Source organism: Bos grunniens, chromosome 17 (assembly GCF_055505025.1).
Source record: "Bos grunniens cultivar Pamir isolate PY7600 chromosome 17, Bosgru_T2T1.0, whole genome shotgun sequence".
NCBI lineage: Eukaryota > Metazoa > Chordata > Mammalia > Artiodactyla > Bovidae > Bos > Bos grunniens.
Window position 1 is genome coordinate 53,957,950 of NC_141181.1, and position 25,494 is coordinate 53,983,443.

The 25,494-nt window shown below is 49.7% G+C and overlaps 2 protein-coding genes and 1 pseudogene across 23 annotated transcripts in view; 1 reads left to right on the top strand and 2 right to left on the bottom strand.

Annotated features, from left to right (window-relative positions):
* Positions 1-799: 799 nt before the first annotated feature.
* MORN3 (MORN repeat containing 3) lies at positions 800-24,843 on the top strand. Of its 19 annotated transcripts, none has more exons than XM_086347634.1 (7): positions 800-1,474; positions 3,736-3,891; positions 6,481-6,638; positions 8,211-8,370; positions 10,937-11,121; positions 11,404-11,487; positions 24,413-24,843. In XM_086347634.1, the coding sequence occupies exons 1-6, from the start codon at positions 1,141-1,143 to the stop codon at positions 11,479-11,481; spliced, it is 1,071 nt and encodes a 356-aa protein (XP_086203760.1). In that variant the 5' UTR covers positions 800-1,140; the 3' UTR covers positions 11,482-11,487; positions 24,413-24,843. The 19 variants fall into 19 exon arrangements, 16 of the variants coding, with proteins under 16 accessions (XP_086203760.1, XP_086203759.1, XP_086203758.1 ...); XM_086347633.1 differs by lacking the exon at positions 24,413-24,843 and adding an exon at positions 11,794-12,283; XM_086347632.1 differs by lacking the exon at positions 24,413-24,843 and adding an exon at positions 12,021-12,283.
* Positions 16,051-16,729, bottom strand: LOC147355405 (6-pyruvoyl tetrahydrobiopterin synthase pseudogene; annotated as a pseudogene).
* LOC147355406 (calcium release-activated calcium channel protein 1) overlaps positions 17,415-25,494 on the bottom strand; it is a 40,121-nt gene continuing 32,041 nt past the window's right edge. For 3 of the 4 annotated variants that reach the window (XM_086347650.1, XM_086347652.1, XM_086347649.1), the window contains exon 2: positions 17,415-18,428. In XM_086347650.1, the coding sequence (XP_086203776.1) occupies positions 17,823-18,428 (606 nt within the window). In that variant the 3' untranslated portion in view covers positions 17,415-17,822. Of the gene's footprint in view, positions 18,429-19,768; positions 19,961-25,494 lie in introns of those variants that run through there. The other variant, XM_086347651.1, reaches the window with a different exon arrangement.

Consider the following 25,494-nt stretch of genomic DNA (forward strand, 5'->3'; position numbering starts at 1 on the left):
TTAAATAGGGTGGTTCAGGGACTTCTCTGGTGGACCAGTTGTTAAGAATCCACCTTCCAGTGAAGGGGACTCAGGTTTGACTCCTGGACGAACTAAGATCCGACTTGTAGGGCAGCTAAGTTTGAGAACCATAACGAAGACTCAGCACAGCCAAAATGTAAGAGTCAGACACAACTTGGTGACTGAACAACCACAACAATATATAGATAGATAGATAAATACAGGATGATCCAGAAACTCCACGTTGAGATGCTGCTGCTGTTGCTGCTGCTGCTAAGTCGCTTCAGTCGTGTCCGACTGTGTGACCCCATAGACGGCAGCCCACCAGGCTCCCCGGTCCCTGGGATTCTCCAGGCAAGAACACTGGAGTGGGTTGCCATTTCCTTCTCCAATGCATGAAAGTGAAAAGTGAAAGTGAAGTTGCTCACTCGTGTCCGACTCCTAGCGACCCCATGGACTGCAGCCCACCAGGCCCCTCCGTCTATGGCATTTTCCAGGCAAGAGTACTGGAGTGGGGTGCCATTGCCTTCTCCGCCACGCTGAGATGATGTTTGAATAAAACCCTGGAGAGCAGGGAGTGAGCCAGGCTGCTTTCTGGAGGAAGATATGGCCTGCCTGGCAGAGGAGACAGAAGAGGCAAAGGCCCTGAGACAAGAACATGCCTAGCATTTTCCAGGAACAGTAAAAAAGTAAGTGTGAGGTTAGAGCAGAGTGGGTTTGGGCACACAGAGTAGGGGACAAGTTCAGAGAGAAGGGAGGGAGGCAGGCAGATGACACAGGGCGTTGAAGCGACTATAGTCACTATGGCTTTTACTCTGAGTGACCAGGGGAGCCACCATAAGGAAGTGAGCAAGGAATGACTTGGACCGACTTGTGTATACCTAAACCGGATGCATCTTGCAGGGTGAAGGGGCTATTTATAGTTTCCTTCTGCTGCTCAGAGGAGTCTAGTAGACCACCATACAACGAAGAGCAGGTGTAATGTTGATCTGTCCTTCAAATCTGTCCCTTTGTTTTTTCAATTAGGCAAAAAAGCTTGTAATCCTTTTCTGCCAGGTTCGGGCGTGGTATTTGCCAAGGGCAACCCGGGGCAGGAGGAAAGGCGAACCTCCCAGGCACACCGTGCCCAAGCTCCGGGATATGAGGTCTCCCGGGCTCGCCCACCTGCCTTTGGCACCAGGCCTGTGCACGAACTGGCACTCGACCTCCACGGGCCCAAAGACGTCCTTCCTCGTCGCGGGAGGGTTTGCAGTCTTCCCCATCCGCGGGCCCGCGAGTTCAGTCTCAGCAGGAAGGGGCGGGCCCTGCCGGTTGGCTTTGCAGAGGCCCCGCGTTGCCATAACGACCCCGGCCGGGCTCTGGACGCCAGAGCATGAACCGCAGGCAGCGATAGAAGCTGGAGGCTGCGGGCGGCGACCCCATCGCTGTTTGCCAGGGACTCCAGATCCAGACTCCGCCCCCCAGGAGAGCGCAGGTGAGCGGTCGCAGGTGTGACGGGGAGGGGGCGAGCGCCTAACCTTCAGCCGTCTGAGCCCCTCTCGTTCCACCTTTCCTGGTGGTAATTATTGTTACTTAGTATCAAAACAACCCGAGCAGAGCCCGCATACCGCGCTGTAAAACTTTTTTCCTGGCCACGCTGCACGGCTTGCGGAATCTGACCAGGGAGCCCACCAGTGCCCCGGCAGTGAAAGCGCCTATTTCCTAACCATTGGACTACCGGGGAATTCCCCAAAGCTTTCTTTTCTAATCAGAAACTCTATGTATTAAGACTACAGCCTCCTCTAGGGTAGAATCTAAGTTCTTGAAAGTTAGGACAGAGGATATGTTACACTGATGAAGGGTAATCATCCAATGATGTAAGGAAGTTATTAGATTTTGGATTCTCTTACAATTCTGAGTAAGCCAAGGAGAAAGTGTCAGCTTGAGGCTAATGTGACATTAACACCTTTCTTAACATTTTCCAGTCTCAACTGTAAGCCCCAGTATCTAGCTAAGGCTTAAGAAATGATCATAAAATCTCTTTCTTGGATAAAAGTATTGACTTTTAAAGTGAATTAATTTCAATATAAAGACTAATCATGGACTGCCCTGATGGTCCAGTGGTTAAGACTCGAAGCTTCTAATGCAAAGAGCATGGGTTCGATCCTGGTCAGGGAATTAAGATCCCACATGGCCAAATATATATTAAAAAAAAAAAAAATAAGATTAATCACAGTACTCATGGTACACGCCAATGGGAGGAAAAAAAAAAAGAAAAACATTAAATTTAGGACCTGAGACTGTTTCCCTCTGCCCAGTTCATGCCCTGGCTGTTTTCCTTGCTTTGAGTGCCTTTCCCAATTCCTGGGCATGATTGTCAAAATACATACTAGCCAGTACAGTTGGCCAGCTTAGTCAGATTCCTGAAGGTCCCTGCTGTGTCCCTACAGGGAACTCCTTGATGGACAGGGCCCAGTACAGAATGAAAATGAGGCCCTGGCTCAGGAAGTATTAGGAATTTTTAAAAAGTGACAGCAGAGCCAAGACCAAGCACATACCTTTCTAAGGACTAGGTCCTATGCAGCTATTCAGGTTGAACATCTGTGATGCTGGCCCTGAATGGGTGGATGCCTGGAACACCATGATCTCCTGAAACCTGCTCAGCCTTGGGGTCATACTCATTGGTCAATAACTCTGCCTGCTGATGGTTAAATAGTTCTCTGCACTGGGCAGGGAGGGTAGGAGAGCCCTTGTCTGATGGAAAAAACCTAACCAAGCAGACAGGAAGAGTACCCAAGCAGAGGGCAGAGGTCAGAGGTAGCAGGATGATCAATCGTCCTGGTGTGTCTGGAGCTGTCTCAGTTCTAGCTCTGAAAGTTCAATGTCCTAGGAAACCCCTCAGTCCCAGGGAAACCGGGACATGTGGTCATCCTAGAGACAGTATCGTTAGTTGATGGGCTCTCCTGACAGCTCACAAACCCCTGCAAAGCCAGCCCCTGTGCTTTTCCACCAGAGGCAGGACCTGGGGCCTAAAGTGCTAGATGCTGAACCAGTGGTGGTAATGGGATGTCCCTGGGGGCTGTGCCACAGGGCTGTCTGCCCACCCAGACAAGGGTGGCCTGGCTAGGTCCCAACTCCCCTGTAGTGGGTCCCAGTGCTCACCACTCCAGCATCCACTCTGATTGGTCATGAGTGAATGAAGGTTAGTTGTTCAGTTATGTCCTTTGCAACCCCATGGACTGTAGCTCATCAGGCTCCTCTGTCCATGGAATTCACCAGGCAAGAACACCAGGGTGTGTTGCCATTCCCCTCTCCAGGGGACCTTCCCAACCCAGGGATGGAACTCAGGTCTCCCACATTGCAGGCACATTCTTTACCATCTGAGCCACCAGGGAAGCCCCTGATTGGTCATACTGGCTATTAATGTGACTTTCACCCTCTCCCCAGGGCAGCTTCTTCCTGATGTCATCACAAACCCCTCTGATCTACTGGTTTCCCTGGGTTCCATCCCAAGCAATTGTGCCATCAGGTTCCCCGCCCCAAGAGGCCCTTAGGGAGGCAAGGGAGGAGACATCCGAACATCAGTCCAGCACAAAAGAATCCCCCGCAAGGGCTGCTCATCTGCCCCGGGCATTCAGAACACACATGACTCACCCCACCTGACCTCAGACAAGTGTCTTTCCAGGAAGTCCCAGGGTCCCAGCATTCCTTGGAGCAAACTGAACCCCTGATGTTCCTAACCCTTTGGCCCCACAGAAGCAGCCAACATGCCTATCTTCAAGTGCCCGCAAAAGTCGGAGCCCCTGTGGAAGGAGTGGGACCAGAAGGCCCAGAAGAATGGACTGAGGCACCAGGTGTTCGCTGTCAATGGCGACCACTACGTGGGCGAGTGGAAGGACAACGTGAAACACGGTAAGTGGGGGCTCAGGGGTGAGTGTGGGGTCTGGGCCACGGTGGACCCCTGGGGCCAAGGAAGCAGCTTGCAGAGCTCACTGGGGACATAAGATATATCACCGAGAGGTGAATACTGACTAGGACCAGCCAGGGGCATCCTCATGCTGGGGCTCTGAAATCCAACTCAACCCTGGCTTCAGGTGAGCAGAGGGGCCAACAGGGAACAAAGCTGTCTTTAGACACCAGCCACAGCCTCAGCTGGGACTCCCAGGACATCAGCTCATTCTCTACCCTCTGCAACTGCACTAAGCATGGAGCTGGCTAGCAGGAGGAAAAGGTGGCCTCCAGAAACCACCTTGCAACTGGGATTCTGGTCTTTAAGCTCAGTCCTTCAAACCAGCAGGGGGCGAAATAGAATATCTCCCACCACATCTCCACCCCTCAATAGCTGGGGCTCCCAGGGTGGAGTATGGACTCCTTGTGACACAAACTGAGTCCTGAAGAAAGAAAAACAGAAAAACAAAGTTTTTATTAAAAAAAGGTGTTATGGCTTCTCCGTCTAGTCTTGCAATTCCAGATTCTTGGCTCTTGGCCACTCTTCTCTCCTGTCTTCCTGCGTTAAGCTTGAGTCCATAAACCTGGGTCAATCTCAGCTCCATCAACTGTGACCTTGAGAGGTCTACTACACCACTCTGAGCCTCAGTCTCCTCATCTGTAAAATTGGAATAATACATATCTGTTAAGATAAGAGATACCATCTATCAAATATGTAGCCAAGGATCTGTGCAGAAGGGGAACTTCTTGAATGTTCTCTGAGGGCTGAGCACAGCACAGGACATTATTCAGACTTTCCTTGTCCAAGAAACCCCCAAAAGTTGAACCCACCCTGCTCATAACACAACACCCACCCTCAGCACTGACTTATAGACCAGGTTTTACGCAGCTGCCTGGAGCTCTTTGTGTAGTTAAGGATGACTGCCTGTGTGTTTCAGTCTTTGTGGGAAGCCTGTGGTGTGGACAGAGCCCTGGACTAAGAGTCAGGATGCTGGAGTTCTAAACCTGGCTCTATTACTGAGAGGCTGTGTGACTTTGGGTAAGTCATTTCCCATTGTCTGAACTTGGCTGCCCTACCTGTGATATGACCTTGCAGGCTGGTATAAACAACTATTCATCCCCTACAGTGTAACTGGATCCTGCCTCAAGGGCAAACATCAATGATAGCATCTTTTCTATTTTCAGGCATTGTCCTAAGTATTATACATATATTAATAAATTTAGTGTCCAGAACAACCCCATGAGATCTTCTTGTACCCATTTTACAGATGAGGAACCTGAGGCCCAGAGAGTTAAGTTACTTGCACTAGATCAAAAAGCTGGGTTTGTTCCTGAGCTACCAAGGACTGAGACACAAGTTGGCACACAGAGGTACTTCCCACTTATTGTATTCATCCCTTTGTTTAACAAATATTGGTCACCTCCAACATGCCAGGCACTGTTCTTCTGTGCTGGAAATAGAGCAGTGAACAGAACAGACCAGTCTGTGCCCTTGTGAAGTGTACATTCTCCTGGAAGACACAGACAGTAGACAATACATGATAAATAAATGAATGATCTATTATGTTAGGAGTTGGAAATGGCAACCCACTCCAGTGTTCTTGCCTGGAGAATCCTAGGGGCGGGGGAGCCTAGTGGGCTTCCGTCTATGGGGTCACAGAGAGTCAGACACGACTGAAGCGACTTAGCAGTAGCAGTAGGAGTTGACAAGGGATGTGGAAAGAAATAGAACAGGGTAAGGGGTTAAAAGTAGCTTATATTAATTTTTTTCAATATTTATTTATTTGGCTGAGCTAGGTCTTAGGTGCAGCATGCAGGATCTTCAATCATTGTTACAGCATATGCGGGATCTAGGTCCCTGACCAGGGATGGAACCTGGGTCCCCAGCATTGGGAGCGAAGAGTCTTAGCCTTTGGACCAGCAGGGAAGTCCAGAAGCTTATATTAAATAATTTTAAGTGAGATGGTCAATGAGAAAATGATTTTTGAGTAAAGACTTGCAGGAGGTAGGGAGTGAGTGAATATTTGGGGAAGAGTTTTCCAGGCCAGAGGAGAAGCAGGTACAAAAGCCTTGAAGCGGAAGCATATCTGGTGGGTTCCAGGAACGACAGGGCCACCAGGAACTGGAGGGCAGAATGGAAAATGGGAGTGGAGGACACAGAAGGGGTTGGAGTATAATAGGAGGAGGTGGGTCTCCATGTATAATCAGGAGAACTGAAGAAATATGCAGAACATTCTCCAGAAATCCTGACCATCTGGTATATACACTCAGTATTATTAAAAGATGAAGCTCAAACACCAAAGGGGAAAATTTCTGCTTGGTGTTTGCTCTATGGGTTTGGCGTCAGGGCAAAGCACGGTAGAAATAGACCTCTCTTGGAGTTTCTCTGGATGCTAGGGAGAGGGTGGTCTACGTACGAGGTAGATACCCCTCTCAGTCCTTGAGAACTGTCCAGTCCAGATGCCTGAGGCCCAGGCAGACAGAGCACCTGTCTCCCCACACCGGCCCCATGAAGGCCATGTTTGCAGTGTTGGCCCATCTTTGTATCACCAGGGAAAGGAACACAGGTCTGGAAGAAGAATGGAGCCATCTATGAGGGGGACTGGAAGTCTGGGAAGCGAGATGGCTATGGCACCCTCAGCCTTCCTGACCAAGAGACCGGAAAGTACAAGAGAGCCTACTCAGGCTGGTGGAAAGGCGATAAGAAATGTGTGAGTGGTTCCCATCATGCTCTGGGGTGTGGGCCAGGCTGAAAGAAGCCTGTGTGTGTGTGTGTGTGTGTGTGTGTGTGTGTAGGGGGAGCAGTCAGAGAGGCCTGGGAAAAAAGGGAGGGGGATCTAGGGGAAGAGAACAGGGTTCTGCGTGGGTGGGAGAAGGAAGGGGTGGGGGAACCATCAAGACTTCTCAGAACAAAAACCAGAAACAGGAAGCAGGAGAGGGCCCAGGGAGGAGCCCATGAAACCCTGTGGCTACAAGAAGCCAGCCAGCCTCTGAGGGGCAAAATCTCCTCCCCCACCTCCCCAACTCATTTCCTGGCTTTCTTTTCCCCTGGCATCCCTTTCTGAGAATACCCCTTCTGTTGGGACTGGATAAGAGGTGGGGGGCGGGTGGAAAAGTGAGAGCAAGAAAGAAAGCAGACACTACACCCTTTGCCAAGAGAAGAAGGTCCTGAGGGCTAGAGGGCAGCCAGAGGCATGCCCCCAACCCATAAACACCTGACTCCTCACCACAGGTCATGGAGACAGATAATCATACAGCACTGCTATTGAACAACTGCTGTTATGACCCTGGAATAGGATATATTGTAGAACTCCACATCAACATCGTCATCATCATCATTATTATTTTCCTCTCACTGATGAGGAGACATGCTCAGAAGGGTGCAGCAGGTGAAGTGCCTCACCTGGGGTCACACTGCTGGCAAGTTAATTGCCCCAGGATTTCATGATCTCTGCTCTCAAAATGTTTCTTGGCCAGTGGGAGACAAAGATCCCCAAATAAATAATTTACATTGTATAATACGGTGCTAGGATTGAGGTTTTCACAGAAAGTCCAATGGAAGTTCACTGAGAATTCAGGGCAGGCTTCCTGTAGAAGGTGACACCATAAGATGCAAGGTGTTAGGGAGTAAAAAAGGAGGAGGGGAAGTAGCAAAGGCTGCAGAAGTTGTTAAAGGAAGGAAATATTAAACAGCAAGGTGTGTCTACCCACAGGGATGGCAGAGAGAGGAGGGGTAGGAGGGGGCCTTGAAGGTTATGTGGGGGATCAGGATTTTTGAGAAGTAGCCTTGGGATGCATAAGCCAGCCCCTTCAGGTTTGATCTGTGGGGACCCCATGGTGACTATCTGCGGTCGCATGATAAGTGTTCATGTTCATTTTTCTGGGGAGAAAGTCCATAGCTTTGATCTCATTGCCAGGCATCTGCGACTTTTAATAGGGTCAAATCAGAGTTGGTAAGACAGAATTAACATGATCAGACAGGCCATGTAAAAGATCCTCCCAGCAGTCATATGGCAGATGCATGGGATGAGAGGGAGAACGGGAGAGTGGAGGAGGAAGATCAGTGAGAAGGGGCGAAATGATGGTGGGCCGAAGGAAGGCAGTAGCACAGGGTAGCGGAAAATGGAAGGCCTGGGAGATTTTACAAAACAGGACCGTCAGCTTGGATGTAGGGCTTGCGGAGGAAGGAGGGAAGAAGCCTAGGTGTTTTGGGTACCAGGGAGGATGGTGGGTGTTCCCAGTGCTGTGGGGCGCCGTGAACAAGGACATCTTCGTGCTTTCAGGGCTATGGGATCCAGTTTTTCGGACCCAAGGAGTATTATGAGGGTGACTGGTGTGGCAACCAGCGCAGCGGGTGGGGCCGCATGTACTACAGCAACGGAGACATCTACGAGGGCCAGTGGCGTAATGACAAGCCAGAAGGGGAGGGCATGTTGCGCCTGAGTGAGTGTCCAGCCCCGTCCCAAAGGCCTGCTGGCCACGCCCACTCGGCCACCCCCTCAAGGCACAGTCATCCGGGGCCCTGCACGGCCGGGCCTTGGCCACGCCCATCGGGCCACGCCCCCGCATAGCGCTGCTGGGGATGGGGGGTTAAGGTGAACGACAGGAGACAAGACCTGGTCCCTGCCCTCGGGGAGTTTATACTCTAAAAGGGGTATCTAGCGATAAATATAAAGAATTAAGACTTTGTCTTTTGGTCCATAGTAATCATACTGCTACTGCTAAGTCGCTTCAGTCGTGTCCCACTCTATGCGACCCCCATAGACGGCAGCCCACCAGGCTCCCCCGTCCCTGGGATTCTCCAGGCAAGAACACTGGAGTGGTTGCCATTTCCTTCTCCAATGCATGAAAGTGAAAAGTGAAAGTGAAGTCGCTCAGTCATGTCCGACTCTTAGCGACCCCATGGACTGCAGCCTACCAGGCTCCTCCATCCATGGGATTTTCCAGGCAAGAGTAGTGGAGTGGGGTGCCCCAATCATAGCCCACACTTAGGCAGCCCTGAGCTCATTATATCCACACTACAATTCTGTACCGGAAGCTGACTGTGGCTCAGATCATGAACCCCTTCATGCAAAATTCAGACTTAAATTGAAGAAAGTAGGGAAAACCACTTACGATTATACAGTGAAAGTGACAAATAGTTTCAAGGAATTAGATTTGAAAGACAGAGTGCCTGAACAACTATGGACGGTGGTTGGTAACATTGTATAGAAGGCGGTGATTAAAACCATCCCCAAGAAAAAGAAATGCAAAAAGGCAAAATGGTTGTCTGATAAGGCCTTACAAATAGCTGAGAAAAGAAGAGAAGCAAAAGGCAAAGGAGAAAAGGAAAGATACACTCATCTGAATGCAGAGTTTGAAAGAATAGCAAGGAGAGAAAAGAAAGCCTTCCTAAGTGAACAGTGCAAAGAAATAGAGGAAAACAATAGAATGGGAAAGACTAGCGATCTCTTCAAGAAAATTAGAAATACCAAGGGAACATTTCATGCAAAGATGGGCTCAATAAAGGACAGAAATGGTATGCATCTAACAGAAGCAGAAGAGATTAAGAATAGATGGCAAGACTACACAGAAGAACTATACAGAAAAGATCTTCATGACCCAGATAACCATGATGGTATTATCACTCACCTAGAATCCATAAATTTAGCATCATTGTCCCTCCAGACTGTGACCTGCAGAAGGACTGGGACTGTGTCTGTTTTGTTCCCCACTGTTTCCCCAGTGCCTGCTGTGCAATAGATACTCTTGGTGAGGACACAAACCAGAACCTAGGCTCCTGAAAACTGGGGAGGGTTAAGGCAGCCACTCTGTCATTCTTAATCCTCCCTGCACCCTGCTCCCATTCCTGATTTTAGTGCGTACCTCCTACTAATAGCAGGCATTTAGTGAGCGCCCGCTGTGGCCCAGCGCAGGCTTTCTAAGGCTTGGAGTTTGGAACCAGCTCTTACTAGTTGTGGGACCTTGGGCAATTAACCTCTTTAAACTCCCTATGCTTCAGTTTTCTCAACTGTAAAGTAAGGGGAAAATAAAGCTTACCCAAAGTTATTGTGAAGATTAAGTGAGGTTTATATTTGTAAAATGCTTAGCATGACATAGAATAAATAGTAGGCGCTCAGTATCAGTACATACTTGTATAGCAGAGCTCAGCAAACTATGGGCCAAATCCAGTCCCGAACATGTTTTTGTAAATAAAGTTTTGTTGGCACACAGATGTGCTCATTCACTTATGTATTGTCCAGTGGCAGAGGTGACCATCTGTGGCAGAGACCCACAGTGCCGAAAATCCTATCTGCTACTTTGCAGAAAAGGTTTGTTGATCTCTGATCTGGAGTTTATCCAGTACTTTTCTAAGTCCTTTATGTGTACAGATTCATTTAATCTTTACAATAATTTAATGAGGGAGGTGCTACTCTGGTCATTTTACAAATGAGGAAACGAGACAAAATGGCTGCATGACTTGCTCAGGGTCACACAGCTCATAAGTGTCTGAGCTGAGACATGTTAGATTTATCATTATTATTTTTACAGCATCACCACCATCCGATAGGAAGTGGAATTGATTCCCAGTTAAGAGCAGGGTCTCCTGGGATGAACAGGATTTGGTTTGAAACCCTTCCTAGTTCTGTGACCTTAAGTAAATCAATCAAATTTCTGGAGCTTTTCAAGTTTCATGTATAAAGTGGAATCCTTTATCCTTCACAGAACTGTTTTTGTGAGAAGTGAGGTCAGAAGCAGCATGGAATTGGCACAGAGTAAATGCTGGAAAAGCACTGCCTGTTAGTATCATTAGCTATATTTTTTTACAGGCAGGAAACGGTGTCGCTTATCTAAGTTCAAGTAGGTAGTTGAGGTGAGGTGATATGTGAACCAGGTCTGAAACCACTGGCACCCCGGGGCTCTATGGCTTTCTGGTGGGCATGATGTCTAGCTTGCCGAGTGGCAGAAAGTCCAGCCAGGGGGGGAATGTGGTGGGCCAGCACCCATGACCCTCTGTCTTTCCCCCCAGAGAATGGGAACCGCTATGAAGGCAATTGGCAGAGAGGTGTGAAGAATGGGTCGGGGCGTTTCTTCCACCTGGACCATGGTCAGCTGTTTGAAGGCTTCTGGGTGGACGACGTGGCCAAGTGTGGCACAATGATTGACTTCGGCCGCGACGAGGCCCCCCAGCCCACCCAGTTCCCCATTCCTGAGGTGGGCAGCTCTCTGCAGGATCCTGGGACTACACCCAACCTACAGACAGGAAACAGCAGCCCCCTGCCAGCCACACCCAACCTAACTGAGCCCAGCCCAGTCAGGAAACCTACAAGGTTTTGTTTTCAGTCAGGGCATCCCCAGGGAGACTGGCAGTACCCCCACAAAGCAGGCAGCACCCCCAAGGCTGGCAGCACCCCCACAGGGCAGGCAGTGTCTCAAAGGCTGACAGCCTGGGTCTTCTCCACACTCCCCAGACCAACCCCTGTTACTTCCGTCCAGGTCAAAATTCTAGATCCCGACGGTGTGTTGGAGGAAGCCTTGGCCATGTTCAAGAAGACAAAAGAAGAAGGAGATTGATGCCAGGTGAGAGGCGGGCATACCAGCCACCCTCTGATGTGGTCTGGGCAGCTCCTGGGCTCTTCTCTGACCAGGAGGGATCAGGGGCAGGACCACACAGGACTTTGCCTCCAAAGTCCTGCTGGTCGTTTTTGCTTCCTTTTCTTGGAATCTCTTTTCCTTGGGACCTCTGTGGTGGTTCTGTGCGTAAATAAGAACCTGTGCTCCCAATGCAGGGGGCACAGGTTCAATTCCTGGTTGGGGAGCTAAGATCCCGCATGCTACCTGGTGTGGCCAACGAACAAGCACACACCCACCCTCTTTTCCCTATAGACGTCCTGCCCAGATCCTCCCACTGTGGCCTTATGGGATTGGACTCAGTGGTCTGCTCACCCGAGTGCCCTTGAGTACCGATGTTTGCCCCGGCCCTCTACTTGCCCATCTGTCCTGTGGGGCCTTGTTCCATGCAGTCCCTCCTGGTGGGTATAAGTGGGGTCGAGGAGAGAGCACTGGTACAGCATCTTTGAAACGCCAGCTCCCAGCACTCCTCGCCCTTGCAGAGAGAACACCAGCGCTTCAGGAGGAATTCAAACCGGAGTCACCCAACTGCTCGGACCGGTGCAGCTCCTGTGTGAGGAGCAAGTGGGGACACACCCTTGGCACCTTCAGAAGGCACCTTACTCCTTCCAGCACTGGCTCATTCCTTCCCAGGAGGAGGCCAGTGCTTCTCTCCCCTGCTGGCCTTGGGGACCCTCTTGTTACTGCCTTTTTTCTTGGACCTCATCTCTGAGTGCACCAGAATAAAGGAGGACCCTGGTGGCAAGAGCCGGGTGCCTAAGGTGGGTGGCGGTGGCGGGGCGGGGGGGGGGGCGGTGTGTGTGCAGGGTCCCTCGGGAAGGATTTCAGGTGGAGAAGTGAAATGTCCGCATGGGCCACATGGACTTCCCTTGGGGCAAAGTGGGGTGGTGCTGCCAGGTCTCTGGTGAGATAACTGATCTCTGTCTCATTCCAGAAATGAGACAGAGCCTGCATCAGGCTCCACTCGTCACTTAGATTCGGCATTGAAACGTGACCTGGCTTCTCACCCTAACATAGGAGCTCCCAACCTTGGAATCCCGTGGGAGATGTAAAAGCTAAGAACGCCCAGATTCCACACCCAGAGAGCCTCATCTGTCTAGGATGAGGCCTGGGCCTTCCGGAAGTTCCCCAGCTTGACTCTAGTGTGCAGCTGGGGCACAGAACCTCTGACTTATTGGCTTTGTGAACCTAAGCAAGTGACCTCAGTTGCCCTGTCTGTAAAATGGGAACCTCAGAGATCTCATGGGGGTGGGGGTGGGGGTGTTGTGATGATCTTCTGGCAGATATAAAAACAACAGATAACATGAGGTTATTGAGGTGAGTTGTAAACAGATATCCACGAAAGGCTTTGCAAAATTTTGCACAACATTCCTGCAAGATAAGAGCAACTCTTACATAATGTTTATGAATAGGAGTTCTGCACTCAGACTGCTGCAGAATGTGAATCCCAGCACTGATTTCTTAGCTGTGTGTTCTTGTGTATGTCACCCACCCTCTCTGTTCTCCAGGTTTCCTCTCGTAGTCTGGGACAATAATAGTACTTACCATCCAGAGTTAATATGGTACTGGAAGAATAGAATAAGGTGTGGTTCTAATCTGAGGGTGATTCTGCTCCCCTTCCTTCCCTGGGACATCTGGCCAAGTCTAGAGACGCTTTTGGTTTTCACAACTGGCAGGGAGAGTCTTACTGGTACCCAGTGGGTAGAGGTTGGGAACCTGCTGAACATGTTATAATATAAACATTCCACAGAATTCAACCCAACCTCACTGGTATAAAACCATGAAAGAACCCTGAAATATCAGTGTTCATAAAGCCCTTGGCAAATGCCCACCACATAGTAAAGGGCTCACAAAAGCGTTCACTGATGTTATTGAGATTCTCTCTGCCATCAGAACCCTAACCAGGTGGCCTAATCCACAGCAGGGTTCTCAGTCGGTACCTCTGAGGCTGGGAAGCTGAGCCTGGTTGCCTCTGGGCACCCCATTAACCAGATACAGAGCCACTCACTGCCAGGCCCAGTGCTGACAGCTTTACACGAGTGCTCTCTCGTGATCCCTCAATGACCTATGAGATGTCCTGCTATTATTCATGTCATTTTAGAAGAAACTGAAGTTCAGGGAGGCTCACAAGTCACCAAATTAGAAAGTGCCTGTGCTTAAACTTAGGCCTGTCTGCTCAGTTGAGAAGTGGCGGTGAGAACAGTAGCAATGTGTATAGACTTTTTTAAGAAGAAGTAGGGTGTGTTCTTGTTTATGTATAAAATCTCTAGATGGGATCAAAATATACTGGTAACTGTGATTATCTTTGTGGAGAATTGGGAACCTGGAAACAGGGGAGCAGCAGCAATTTTTCATTGCTGTTATTTGGAACCTATGAACATATTACCTATTCAAAACATCAAATTGAAATTAAAGACTGTTCTTTTAACCGTCCATGTTTCCCTCACAAGTTGCCTGCATTTGAGTACCTGGAGTGTTAGTTACAGAGAGATTCCAGGGAATTCCCTGCAGGTCCAGTGGTTAGGAATTGGCATTTTCAAGGCAAAAAGATTGCAGAGACATACCCAGACCAACTTAAAATGGAATCCACAGTAGGGCAGATTCCAATAGATTGGAAATCCTCCTTTTACAAGCCAATCTGATGATTCCTGAGTTCAGCCAAGTTAAGAAAAGAAAACCAAACACTCAGGAAAAACTCCACCCAGACCACAGGTCTCTGCAGAAGCAGGGAGGTAAGAATCTCAGAGAAGGATGGAAGAAGATGCCCAGGTTTTCTCTGGGGAGCCAGTGATTTTTCACACAGGGGTATCTGCTCCACCCTCCTCAGTCCCAGTCAGAGGGCCATCTGGGGACAGAACAGGGGGTGGGTCTTGGTACATGTGATACAGGACGGAGGCTAGAAGCTGCAATAGCAAAAAGAAGGGCTCCCTTCCCCACTCAGCCCACCAAGTTGCTGTTGGCCACGTCCAAGTTTATTCAGAAGGACAAGAGCTTAAGGAAGGCCACACATGTGCACGCGTGCTAAGTTGCTTCAGTCGTGTCCGACTCGTTGCAACCCCATGGACTGTAGCCGGCCGGGCTCCTCTGTCCATAGGATTCTCCAGGAAAGGATACTGGAGTGGGCTGTCATGCCCTCCTCTTGCAGATTCTTTACCTACTGAGTCAGCTTGGAAGCCCATGCTTTCCTCCAAGAACTCTCACTTCATTCGGTCAGAGCACTTTGTTTTTGTAAAACCACTTTCTATGTCAGGGTTATGGGACAGAACAGGGCTCTCAAACTCAAAGGCCCTCTGGGGCCAGACAAATAACATAGGAAGCTGGGCTGGAGTTATACAATAGGGAGTGGTGGAGGCTGTGGCAAATTCATTTCCTGGGAAGAAGGAGCTGCAACTCAGCTCCTGTTCATTGAGGCTCTGCAAGAAGGCAGGCCAGTAATGCCACTGCTGGGTCTTCCAGTTTCTTCAGCAATGTCAGAATCAGCCGATGTAAGATTTCTGGGAGTGTCTAGGCTCCAAGCCAGACTTACTTCCAGGTTTGAATTCTGCCCATTACTTACCCTCTTTAGACAGCAATTTCTTGTCATCTGCAAAATGGAGATAAAATTCCTGCCAAAATGCACAACCTGATCATAAAAATGAGTAAATACCAGAGAAACTAGATGGAGGTTGCATTCTACAAAACCACTGGCTTAAACTCTTCAAAAATGTTATTAAAGAGGACAAAGAAAGGCTGTTCCAAATTAAAGATGACTAAAGAGGGACTTCCTTGACCATCCAGTGGTTGAGACTTCACCTTCTACTGCAGGGGGTGCAGGTTCAACACCTGGTCGGGGAGCTAAGATCCCACATGCCTCAGGGACGAAAAACCAAAACATAAAACAGAAGCAATGTTGTAAAGGCGACCAAAGGGATATGACAACTCATTGCAACGCATGATCCCGGACGGAAAAATCACTGCAAGAAAGGACATGATGGCGATAAGAGCAAAATTGACAATGTTGTATCAGATAACAGTATCGCATCAATGTCAAATTTCCTGAATTTGAGCACTGAACTATGCTTATGTAGAGGAATGTGCTTGATTTTAGAAGGAAATCTGCAACTAACGCATATGGTTCAGAGGGAAACACATATTGTCATCCTCACTATTCAGTTTTGGTATCTGCAAATCTGTCTGCTTGCTGAGGTCAAACAAGGTGACCCTCTGCCTTAGTTTCAGCTCATGATGTAAACATCTATCCTTTTCATAGCCTATTTAGCGACTGGGGATGAGGGGACGATGGGGCCCCCTGAGCCACCTTCCCCACAGGCCTTCCCAGTTGTCCCAGAGTCAGTAGTGGCGCATAGCCATGGTAGAAATGCGCCCAGTGGCGCCTGGTCACCTGTCGGGGGGCTGCCGACACATCCCCCCTGCCACCACCCACCTCCACTTGGAGAGGAGAGAGAGACGAGGGGCAGAGGGTTTTAAAAGCCCTCATATTTTGGGGGCTTTTAAAAGTTGGTGATTTCACTATTTATTTTTTTTTGCTGAAGTGATTTTAATCTACAGATGAAAGACTCTTTAAATGATACTCAGAATACATTACAAACTTGGTTTTAAATTAGATTTGAGTCTAGAACAGGACTCACTCACAATGACTCCAGAACACAATGTGGAAGTGCAACAGTAAGGTGATGACTTCTTAATTGTTCAAGGGGATAAAGGTCTTCTTCAAATATGGATGGAAATTAATCTCTAAGAGTTATTCTCCTTTATAGACTACAATATTACTGTCGGTTTCATATACTTTTACTTTATAAAGAACTCCCACAGGAAGAAATTTCTGGAGGTTTTCCCAGATATATACAGCTACATTTTCTGTTGTGCTTACAATGTCTGCAAAATATGGCACATCTAGATCCAGATTCTTATGATCAAGGGGCTTCATGATTGCCTCCTCCATATACTTTTTGAGGTCAGTCAAATTCATGACCATTCCTGTAACAGGATCAACCTCTCCATGTACTGTCACCACAACTTTGTAATTGTGCCCATGGCCATTTGGGTTGTTGCACTTCCCAAATAATTTCAAGTTTTCTTCATTACTAAGAGATTTGCCCGGGGCTCCACAGCCCTGTCCCCACCACCTGTGGAGGGCGCACCCCACCTGTGGAGGCGGTGGGTCGCGCTGAAGGAGGCGGGACACTCGATTTCACTATTTAAAATGACCCCCAAGGGTAGCAACGAAGCACTGTCTATAGTGTTCGGAACACAGGAAGAGTGACATGCCTTACGGGGAACATACGTGTGTGTTACAAATAAGTGACATGCTGTTGTGGTAATGCATAAGTTCAATGTTATTAAGGTATCTTTAAAAAATATCTTTTAAGTAAGGTGTCTTTAGAAAGAAACAGGCAGCGAGTTCCCTGGTGGTCCAGTAGTTAGGACTTTGCCTTTCAATGCCCACAGGGGATGCAGGTATGATCCCTGGTGGGGAGCTAAGATCCCACATACTGCCTGGCCAAAACACCAAAACAGAAGCAGTACTGTAACAAATTCAATAAAGACTTAAAAAATGGTCCATATCAACAGCAACAAAAAAACTAAAAAAAAAAAAAAAAGTGACCAGATGCTCGCAGGAACCTAACCCCTTTCTCTTAGGAGCAGTGGTTCAGCATTCAATCAATTCAGTGTCCTGTAACTATAAAACAGAACAACTGTGAATGATAAGAGCTGCCTACATAGACATTTCAGTTACTGCTCATGCAACTTTTTCAGATAGGTTGGAAATATCCCAAAATGTTGAATTTTTTTTTTCGCTTAGAGGCTCACCTGACTGGTCCACCGGGAGAAAGGCCAGGCAGTTCAGACCCAACAAATACAGACACAAGAGGAGGTGTCCCTTATGAGTATATTTCTGTGTTCACACACGCGCACACGCACACAACTGACGCTGAACGGAGAGGGAGGGTCAAGACGGAAAGAACAGGAGGCATCCAGGTGGTACCTGCTCGGGGGAGGAGAAGGGACAAAGGGAGCGTTTGTCCCCACTCTGGCTCTCGGTGGTGGCCTCTGAGCAGGAGGTGACCCTGGAGCTGGAAGAACAGGAAGTACTTATTCTCTTAGAGGAAAGTTTCAAAGTGCAGTAACTTCTCTTTTAAAAAAAAAAGCCTCTTTCCTCCACTTTCTGCCCCTCCCTGACGAAAGCCCAGCCCCCTGCACACGCTGTCCTTGAGGCTGGGGCAGGACAAGGTCGTGGGGAAAGGCGTAAGGCCAAAGCTCTGAACTGCCCAGCCCAGGGAGGCTTAGGCATAGTGGCTACCCGGGGTCAGGGGGTGGTCCCCTCTGTGGTCTAGCTGGTCCTGCAGGCGGGCAAACTCGGCCAGTTCGTTGAGTTCCTGGAACTGTCGGTCTGTCTTATGGCTGACCAGTGAGCGGTAGAAGTGGACGGCAAAGACGATAAAGATCAGGCCGAAGGGGACCATGATGGTGGTGGAGGCGATGGCGGCGGCCTGGCCTGGGGTGATGCCGCCGGTGCTGCTGACGTTGGCGGCCGCCCCGCCGGCCGGGGGTTTGCTGGTGGGCCGCAGCTGGCCTGGCTGCTTCTTGAGGGGCAAGAACTTGACCCAGCAGAGCAGCACGACCTCGGCCAGGAAGAGCAGCGTGCCGATGACGGTGGAGAAGGCCCAGGCCAGCTCGATGTGGCGGTGCATGCGCTCGTGGGGCGACTCCTTGACTGAGTTGAGGTTGTGCACGTTGCTCACGGCCTCGATGTTGGGCAGGATGCAGGTGCTGATCATGAGCGCAAACAGGTGCACGGCCACCAGCACCGTGGTGCAGGCGCTGAAGGCGATGAGCAGCCCCGGAGGGTAGTCGTGGTCAGCGTCCAGTTGTACCTCCACCATTGCCACCTGCGGGGAAGAGCGGGGAGAGGGGGGCTGAGTGATGAGGACCGTCACAGCTCAGAGGCTCTCCTCCCGTCAGGCTCTGGGACCCTGGGTAAGTCACTGTGAGGCCTCTCTGAGCCTCAGCTTCTGTTATAACGGGGATGATAGACTCACCCACTTAGGGTTGAGAAATGGCAGAAAGTACTGATAAACAGAAAAGGCTCAAGGCCAGGCTGCCTGGATTTGAATCCCAGTTCTGCTACTCTTGAGCTGTTGATCCTTGGGAAAGTCACTGAACCTCTCTGAGCCTCAGCATTTTTATTTGTAAAACAGGGACATCATATCAGTTCATAGGCTCATTTTAACAATTAAGTGAGAGTTCCTAGTACTGGGCTTCCCTGGTGGTTCAGACGGTAAAGAATCTGCCTGCAACACAGGAGACCTAGATTTGATCCCCGAGTCAGGAAGATCCCCTGGAGGAGGAAATGGCAACCCACTCCAGTATCTTGCCTGGAGAATTTCATGGACAGAGAAGTCTGGCAGGCGACAGTCCAGAGAGTCCCAGTGAGATGGACACAACTGAGCAACTAACACTTTCAGTACATGACAAATACCCTCCAAATAGTAGTCACCACAAATGGTTAAAATGGTAAGTTATATGTAAATTTCACTATGACTAAAAAAAAAAGTTAACATTAATGAAAAAAGGCACCCTCCCTATTGGAGCCACACTCCCATTCCCAAAGAGAGGTTTCTTCTTGCCTTGCTTCTGGGCATAAGAAGAGGCGTGGGGTGAAGGGATGAAGGCCCTCCCAGGTCATACCAGGCCCTTTCTGAGAACACAGAGCACCAACCACAAAGGAATCAAGACAGGCTTCCCAGAAGAGACGGGCTGTGACAGGGTGCTGCGGTGCAGACTGCAAGCCCTGAGGCCATCTCCTCCTCCAGCCCCAGCGCTGGGCTCAGAGCCCCACGGCTGACGTACTAGCTGCTCCCCAGTTCCTGGAGACCTGTGGATCCGGGGTTACCAGGGGCATGCTCCAGGCCCTGCCACCCACCCCCTCTCACCTGGGCCTTGCAAATCACCCCCATGTAAAGAAGCCAGCTCATCAGATCTGGGCTGGGAGAAGCGGGTGGTGGGCACACTGCCAGGGGCTGCCTGCCGAGGCCAGAGACTGGGGCGCAAGTGCCAATGGCAATACCATTAAGGAGAATGACCCTTTATAAAGGGTTTGCTGTGTATGTGCCAAGCTCAGAAGGGGGAGGTCTGAGGCTAAAATGTACCCACAAGCTCCTGCCCTGATCCCTCCTTATTCCTGGGGAGGGAATGGGCTCCTTCCTTCCAGCTTTCTTGTCTGTAATACCTGGCCCCGTCTGCTTTCATTTCTTGTACCTCCTCAGCCTTCTGAGGCCTGGAAAGGCAGTGTGGGGCAGTGGTTAGGAGCATGGGCTCTGGAGCCAGGCTGCTTGCTTCAAGCCCTGACTCCTCTGCCCTTTATTAGGCTGTGTGACTCTGGCAAGTTCCTTCAACTTTTTGAGCCTCAGTTTCCTCATCTGTAAAAAAAAGAAAAAAGAAAAAAAAAGGGACTATAGGGGCAATTCCCTGGCACTCCAGGGTTAGGACTCAGCAATTTCACTGTCAAGGTTTGATCCCTGGTCAGGGAACAAAGATCCTGCACGCTGCACAGCATGGCTGAACAAACAAAAAACCCAGGGACTTCCCTGGTGGTCCAGTGGCTAAGACTCCACACTCACAATGCAGGGGCACTGGGTTTGATCCCTGGTCGGGGAACTAGATTCCGAGTGCCACATGCCAACAGTCTGCATGCTGCTACTAAAGATTCCATGTGTTGCAATGAAGACTGAAGATCTCGAGCACCACAACCAAGACCCAGTGCAGCCAAATCCCAAAACAGAATACTAGGACATAACTCAGAGAGTTGTGAGGACGGAATTAATCCCACATCAAATCCTTGGGCTTCCCTGACAGCTCAATTGGTAAAGAATCTGCCTGCAATGCAGGAGACCCTGGTTTGATTCCTGGGTTGGGAAGATCTGCTGAAGAAGGGATACCCACTCCAGTATTCTTGGGCTTCCCTTGTGACTCAGCTGGTAAAGAATTTGCCTGCAATGTGGGAGATCTGGGTTCGACCCCTGGGTTGGGAAGATCCCCTGGAGGAGGGAAAGGCTACCCACTCCAGTATTCTGGCCTGGAGAATTCCATGGACTATTCAGTCCATGGGGTCTCAAAGAGTCGAACCGACTGCGTGACTTTCACTTCACTTCAAATCCTTAGTGCCTGGCCTAGAGTAAACCCTCAATAAAAGGAGCTTTATTAGTATTGTTGTAATTCAGTTTAAAAACTTCACTCCCAATCCCAGCATCTCTATATGAACCCCCCCTGCCTGGGCTGGGTTTCTATCCCCCAACCTGAGCTGAGGACACCAAAGCCAAATTGGCAAGCCTGAGTTTGGGCTCCAGAATCACCACTGCTTCCCCCTGGGTGACCTTGGTCAAGAATCTTCCCTTTGTCTCTGACAAAGGAGGGGATGTGGCAAGATTAAGGTCACCATCTAGAGCTGATATGGGGTCAGATACTTTGAGAATCTGGTGAAAATACTGGATATTTCTTAAGACACCCAGGTATATATAGTCATAGGACTTTTCAGACAATTTCAACAGGATTCGCAGACTTTTGTCTTGGAATTCCCACAATTGATGGTTGTATAAACTTCTCAGCCCAGGAGTTTGTAAAATGTTTTAAGTTCACATAAATCTGGGGCAGTGCGCCATGAGGATTTGGGCCATTTTTAGGATCACTGGTGGCCTAAGGCCAATGCTGAGATTTCTTAGCACTTAGGGCATCAGGGCACAGCAGGTTAAGGGCTGTACCCAGGCTCCCTGGTCTCTGTCCTCAGGCCTGACCATGCTGGAAAAGGGGGGCACCCCCAGCAGGGCATACCTCCTGCCTCCTCCCCACCCCTGGCACTTCCTCTTCCTGTTTTGGCCTGCTGCCCCGGAAGCTGAAACTAGAGAAAGGACAAACAGGAGAGCCAGCTGCTTAGCTGCTCTAGGCCCACGGGCTGTTGTTTCACTCACTGGAAATGTCCAGACCCATCAGGTACATGGGGCCCAGAGCTGGGTGCCTATATGGGGAGGGGAGGGGGAACATGCCAACATATACAGTAACCAATCTGTTCCCTTAAACCTGGTATCTCTACCTCTAGAGAGCCATTAAGAGTAAACTGAGTCCTCCACTGGTAAGCTCTCAGTGCCACAGGGGTTGTTACAAGGATTCAACAGATTAATGAATAAAGCCCTTAGCATAAGACCTGGCATGCATATATACATCTATATTACACTTAATAAAGCGTCAGTGATGGATACATGTATATGTATGGCTGAGTCACTCCGCTATACACCCAAAACTATCACAACATTGTTAATTGGCTATGTGTGTATATGTGTGTGTGTGCGTGTGTTAGTTGCTCAGTCATGACCGACTCTGCGACCCCATGTACTGTAACCCGCCAGGCTCCTTTGTCCATGGGATTTCCCAGGCAAGAATACTGGAGTGGGTTGCCATTTCCTCCTCTGGGGGATCTTCCCGACCCATGGACTGAACTCACGTCTCCTGTGTCTCCTGCATTGGCAGGCAGATTCTTTACCACTGAGTCACCTGGGAAGCCCATCAATGATTATTAGCAACACTATTATTATGTTTTCACAAATGAGGAAACTGAAGCTCAGAGAGGTGAAGTCAGCAGTCCCAAGTGTTATTCTGCTGCTGAGTGGAGGATCTATACTTAAGTCCACTTAGCTCTAAAGCCCGTGTGCAAAGGGGTTAACAGCATTTTCCTCACACCTGCTACTACAGACTGAATGTCTGTGGACACTCTAAATTCATATTTGAAATCCTAACCCCCAAGGTGATGGCGTTAGGAGGCAGGGCTTTTGGGGTGATTAGGTCATGAGGGTGGCACCCTTGCAATAGGATTAGTGCCCTTATAAAAGAGAACCCCCAGGGACCCCCTCACCACTCTTGCCCTGTGAGAACACAGCAAGTAGTAAGACAGTGTCTATGAACTAGCAAGTCAGTCCCTTACCAGATGCTGCATTTGTTGGCACCTTGATCTTAGACTTCTAGCCTCCTGAATGGTGAGAAATAAATATCTGTTGTTTATAAGCCACCCAGGTTGTGGTATTCTGTTTTAGCAGCCCAGACAAAGACAATCACCAAGGAGATTAAATGAGGTCTTGACATGTTTTTAACAAAGGGCCAGCCCACAGAAGGTACTCAATAAATCTCAGTTAAAAAGAAAAACACAGGGCTTAAAGTGGAAGACGAATAGCTCCTGGACGCCCTCAGCTGAGGCTGGTGAGAGCTGACCCCACATTCTGTCCCCTAGGGAGGGGGAGGGGCTCAGACGCCCTACTCTGGACCCAGTCTGCCTCTTTCTAAGGCTGTCCCTGCTAGAAACCCTGGGTAGAAGGAGAATGTGTGCCCCCAAGCACAGCTGACCACCACAGCGGGACAGGAACCACCCTTGCCACACCATCTGTCACACCCCAGAGCCAGAACACTGCAGCTGTTGGGACACACCTGGCCAGGGGACGCTAGAACTTCCCCTGAGGTCCTAAGCTGGGAGGAGGGGGTTAGGTAGGCTGGGCAGCTCAGCGTGCGAACTGAGCTCCTTCAAGGAGGAGGATGGGCTCCAGAAGAAACCCCATCAACTGTGCTGGGCCCCACAGTTCCTGGAACTTGACCACACTGGCTGGCTCTAGGTACTGTCCCCACCTGGGGGACCAAGCTCCATGTCCTGGCGCTGTGGGAAGGAATGGCTGACACAGATCAGGTCTCCTGATGAGAACTGTTCATAAGCAGAAAAACGACTGCTTTTTTCAGAATGTGTCCCACTTGGGAAATCTCCCCAAGAATAGGGAGGGTAAAGCCAGGAGGGCCTCGTGGAATCTGGCAGGCGACTCCCAGGGCCCCAGCTGAGTCCCAGAGAGATCAAATCAGATCAGATTGCAAGCAGCTTCGAAAGGTAAATATAGCCAGAGTGCTGGGCCGTTAACCCAAAATAAACAGCTCCCAGCCAGCCACGGGCCTGCTTAAACCTGGACACATGGGTTCTAAAGGGTGAGGAGGGGTAAGGGACCCCCGGCCCCACATCACCCTGGTCCGTGGACCTCCGATACCTCCCTCCCCCGCCCCCCACAGGGACATCAAACCTCACCCATGGGCTAAGAGGCACCTGTGATCCCAAGAAGGGTAGGGCCTGGCTGGCTTTGCCAGGTGTCTGCCTACCACGCCCGGATGCCAACTACCTCTCCTCACTCTTGCTGGGCTCCCTGGAGACCCCCTGCCACCTGGTGCCTAGAAGGCTGGGCCCCTTGGAGGCAGCCCTCCCATGCCTGGCTCCACCCGGGTGCCCAACAGCTGGGAGACATAACTCTGCCTTCCCCAGCCTGCGCTTCTCCTGATCACTCAGGCCGCCAAGCCACAGTCACCCCGGGTCACCCAGGGCCATCTGAGCCTGCGGCCCCCACCTCAGATGCAAACCATCTACTAAGAGAGGATCGAGCGCTCCTCTAAGAGTTTACAAACTTTTCTGACCACTACAGCACAGTATTCCAAAGGTTTCCATAAATAGACACATACCCACTTATAACAGAAACAAGTTTCCCCAAACAATAATTATCTTTAAAGCATGCTAATCCAGTCTACTCTTACAACACATGACACATGTGGCTGCTTTCTATTTCATTCCACTCTTCTTCCAATAAAAATTAAAATGCTGGTTGCGACTCACTTTTTGTCACGAGTCACTAACAGGCTGAAGCTGCAGGAGGGCGCAGAGAACAGGCCTAGTCTTCCTGTTCATCCGGCTAATTTTGAGCACCTCCGGTCTCTATCTCTCAAGTAACCTCTGTTCCAGGGCCCTCCAAGTGAGGATGGGGCCATTCATTCAATCATGGACATTTTTTTTTTTTTCCTTTGGCAGTGCTGCGAGGCTTATGGGACCTCAGTTCACTGATTGGGGATGGAACCTGCACCCTGAGTAGTTCAAGAGCCAAGTCCTAACGACTGGACTGCCAGGGAATTGCCCTTATGAACTTTTTCTGAGAACTTACTATGTGCCTGGAGGATCTCGTGGCTCTGCTGGAGACAAAGAAAGCAGGAAGACAGACGGAAGAATCCCTGCCTCAGGGAGGATGACAGGCACTGAAGGTGTAGGCAGGTATTTTCAGACGGTGATAAGCGTCCATCCACTAACGCTCCTCCACCACTGCACTTGCCAAACACGTTCTGAAGATGTAACGACACGTCCGGTTTCCTCCACTCTACTTTCCTGCTTCTCTAGCTTCCCTGCACTTCCCTTGTCCCTCTAGGGGCCTCATGAATGTTAAAGGAATAAATGAAGGTCAGACTTGACCCAGCGTCTCTAAAGTGCCTGAAGATAATCCTATGTGATCCACTGGAAACCAGAAGGCCATAGGAGAACTCTCATGACATTCCTTTTTTTAGCTCATCCTTTAAACTTTTCAATACTGTGTCTTTACTTACTTCAGTTCCCCAACCAGGGATTGAACCTGGGCCCTGGCAGTGAAAGTGCTGAGTCCTAACCACTAGACCACCAGGGAAGTTCCTATGTACCTTAAAATAATTCGTTTATTTTTAAAATTTTTATTTTTTGGCCACGCTGTGTGACTTGAGGGATCTTAGCTCCCCAACCAGGGCTCAAACCCGCAACCCCTGCAGTGGAAGCGCAGGGTCTTAACCACTGGATTGCCTACGTACCTTTTAATACTCAGGCTTTATTAGCACTCATATCATACATTACCATATATCTATGTATGGATTCTAAGTCTAATGTTGACAATACTTTGAGTGGGGTGTGCACTCAAAATGTTGGAGACCACCGCCTAGACCAGGGGTCGCCAAACTGGCCTGCAATGTACTTTCTGCAAACGAAGTTCTACTAGCACACAGCCACGCCCACTCACTCACCTAAGGTCGGTGGCTGCTTTCAAGCTAGAACAGAACTGAGGACAGGTTTCCCTCTGTAATGTATCTCTGAAACCA

Excerpts from the sequence above, each read along its gene's own strand:
- MORN3 (XM_086347631.1), top strand. The coding sequence starts at position 1,141 with ATGAGGTCTCCCGGGCTCGCCCACCTGCCTTTGGCACCAGGCCTGTGC. Across the intron at positions 3,892-6,480 it reads GAAGGACAACGTGAAACACG|GGAAAGGAACACAGGTCTGG; the intron begins GTAAGTGGGGGC and ends TTGTATCACCAG. Across the intron at positions 11,488-12,020 it reads AAGAAGGAGATTGATGCCAG|AGAGAACACCAGCGCTTCAG; the intron begins GTGAGAGGCGGG and ends TCGCCCTTGCAG.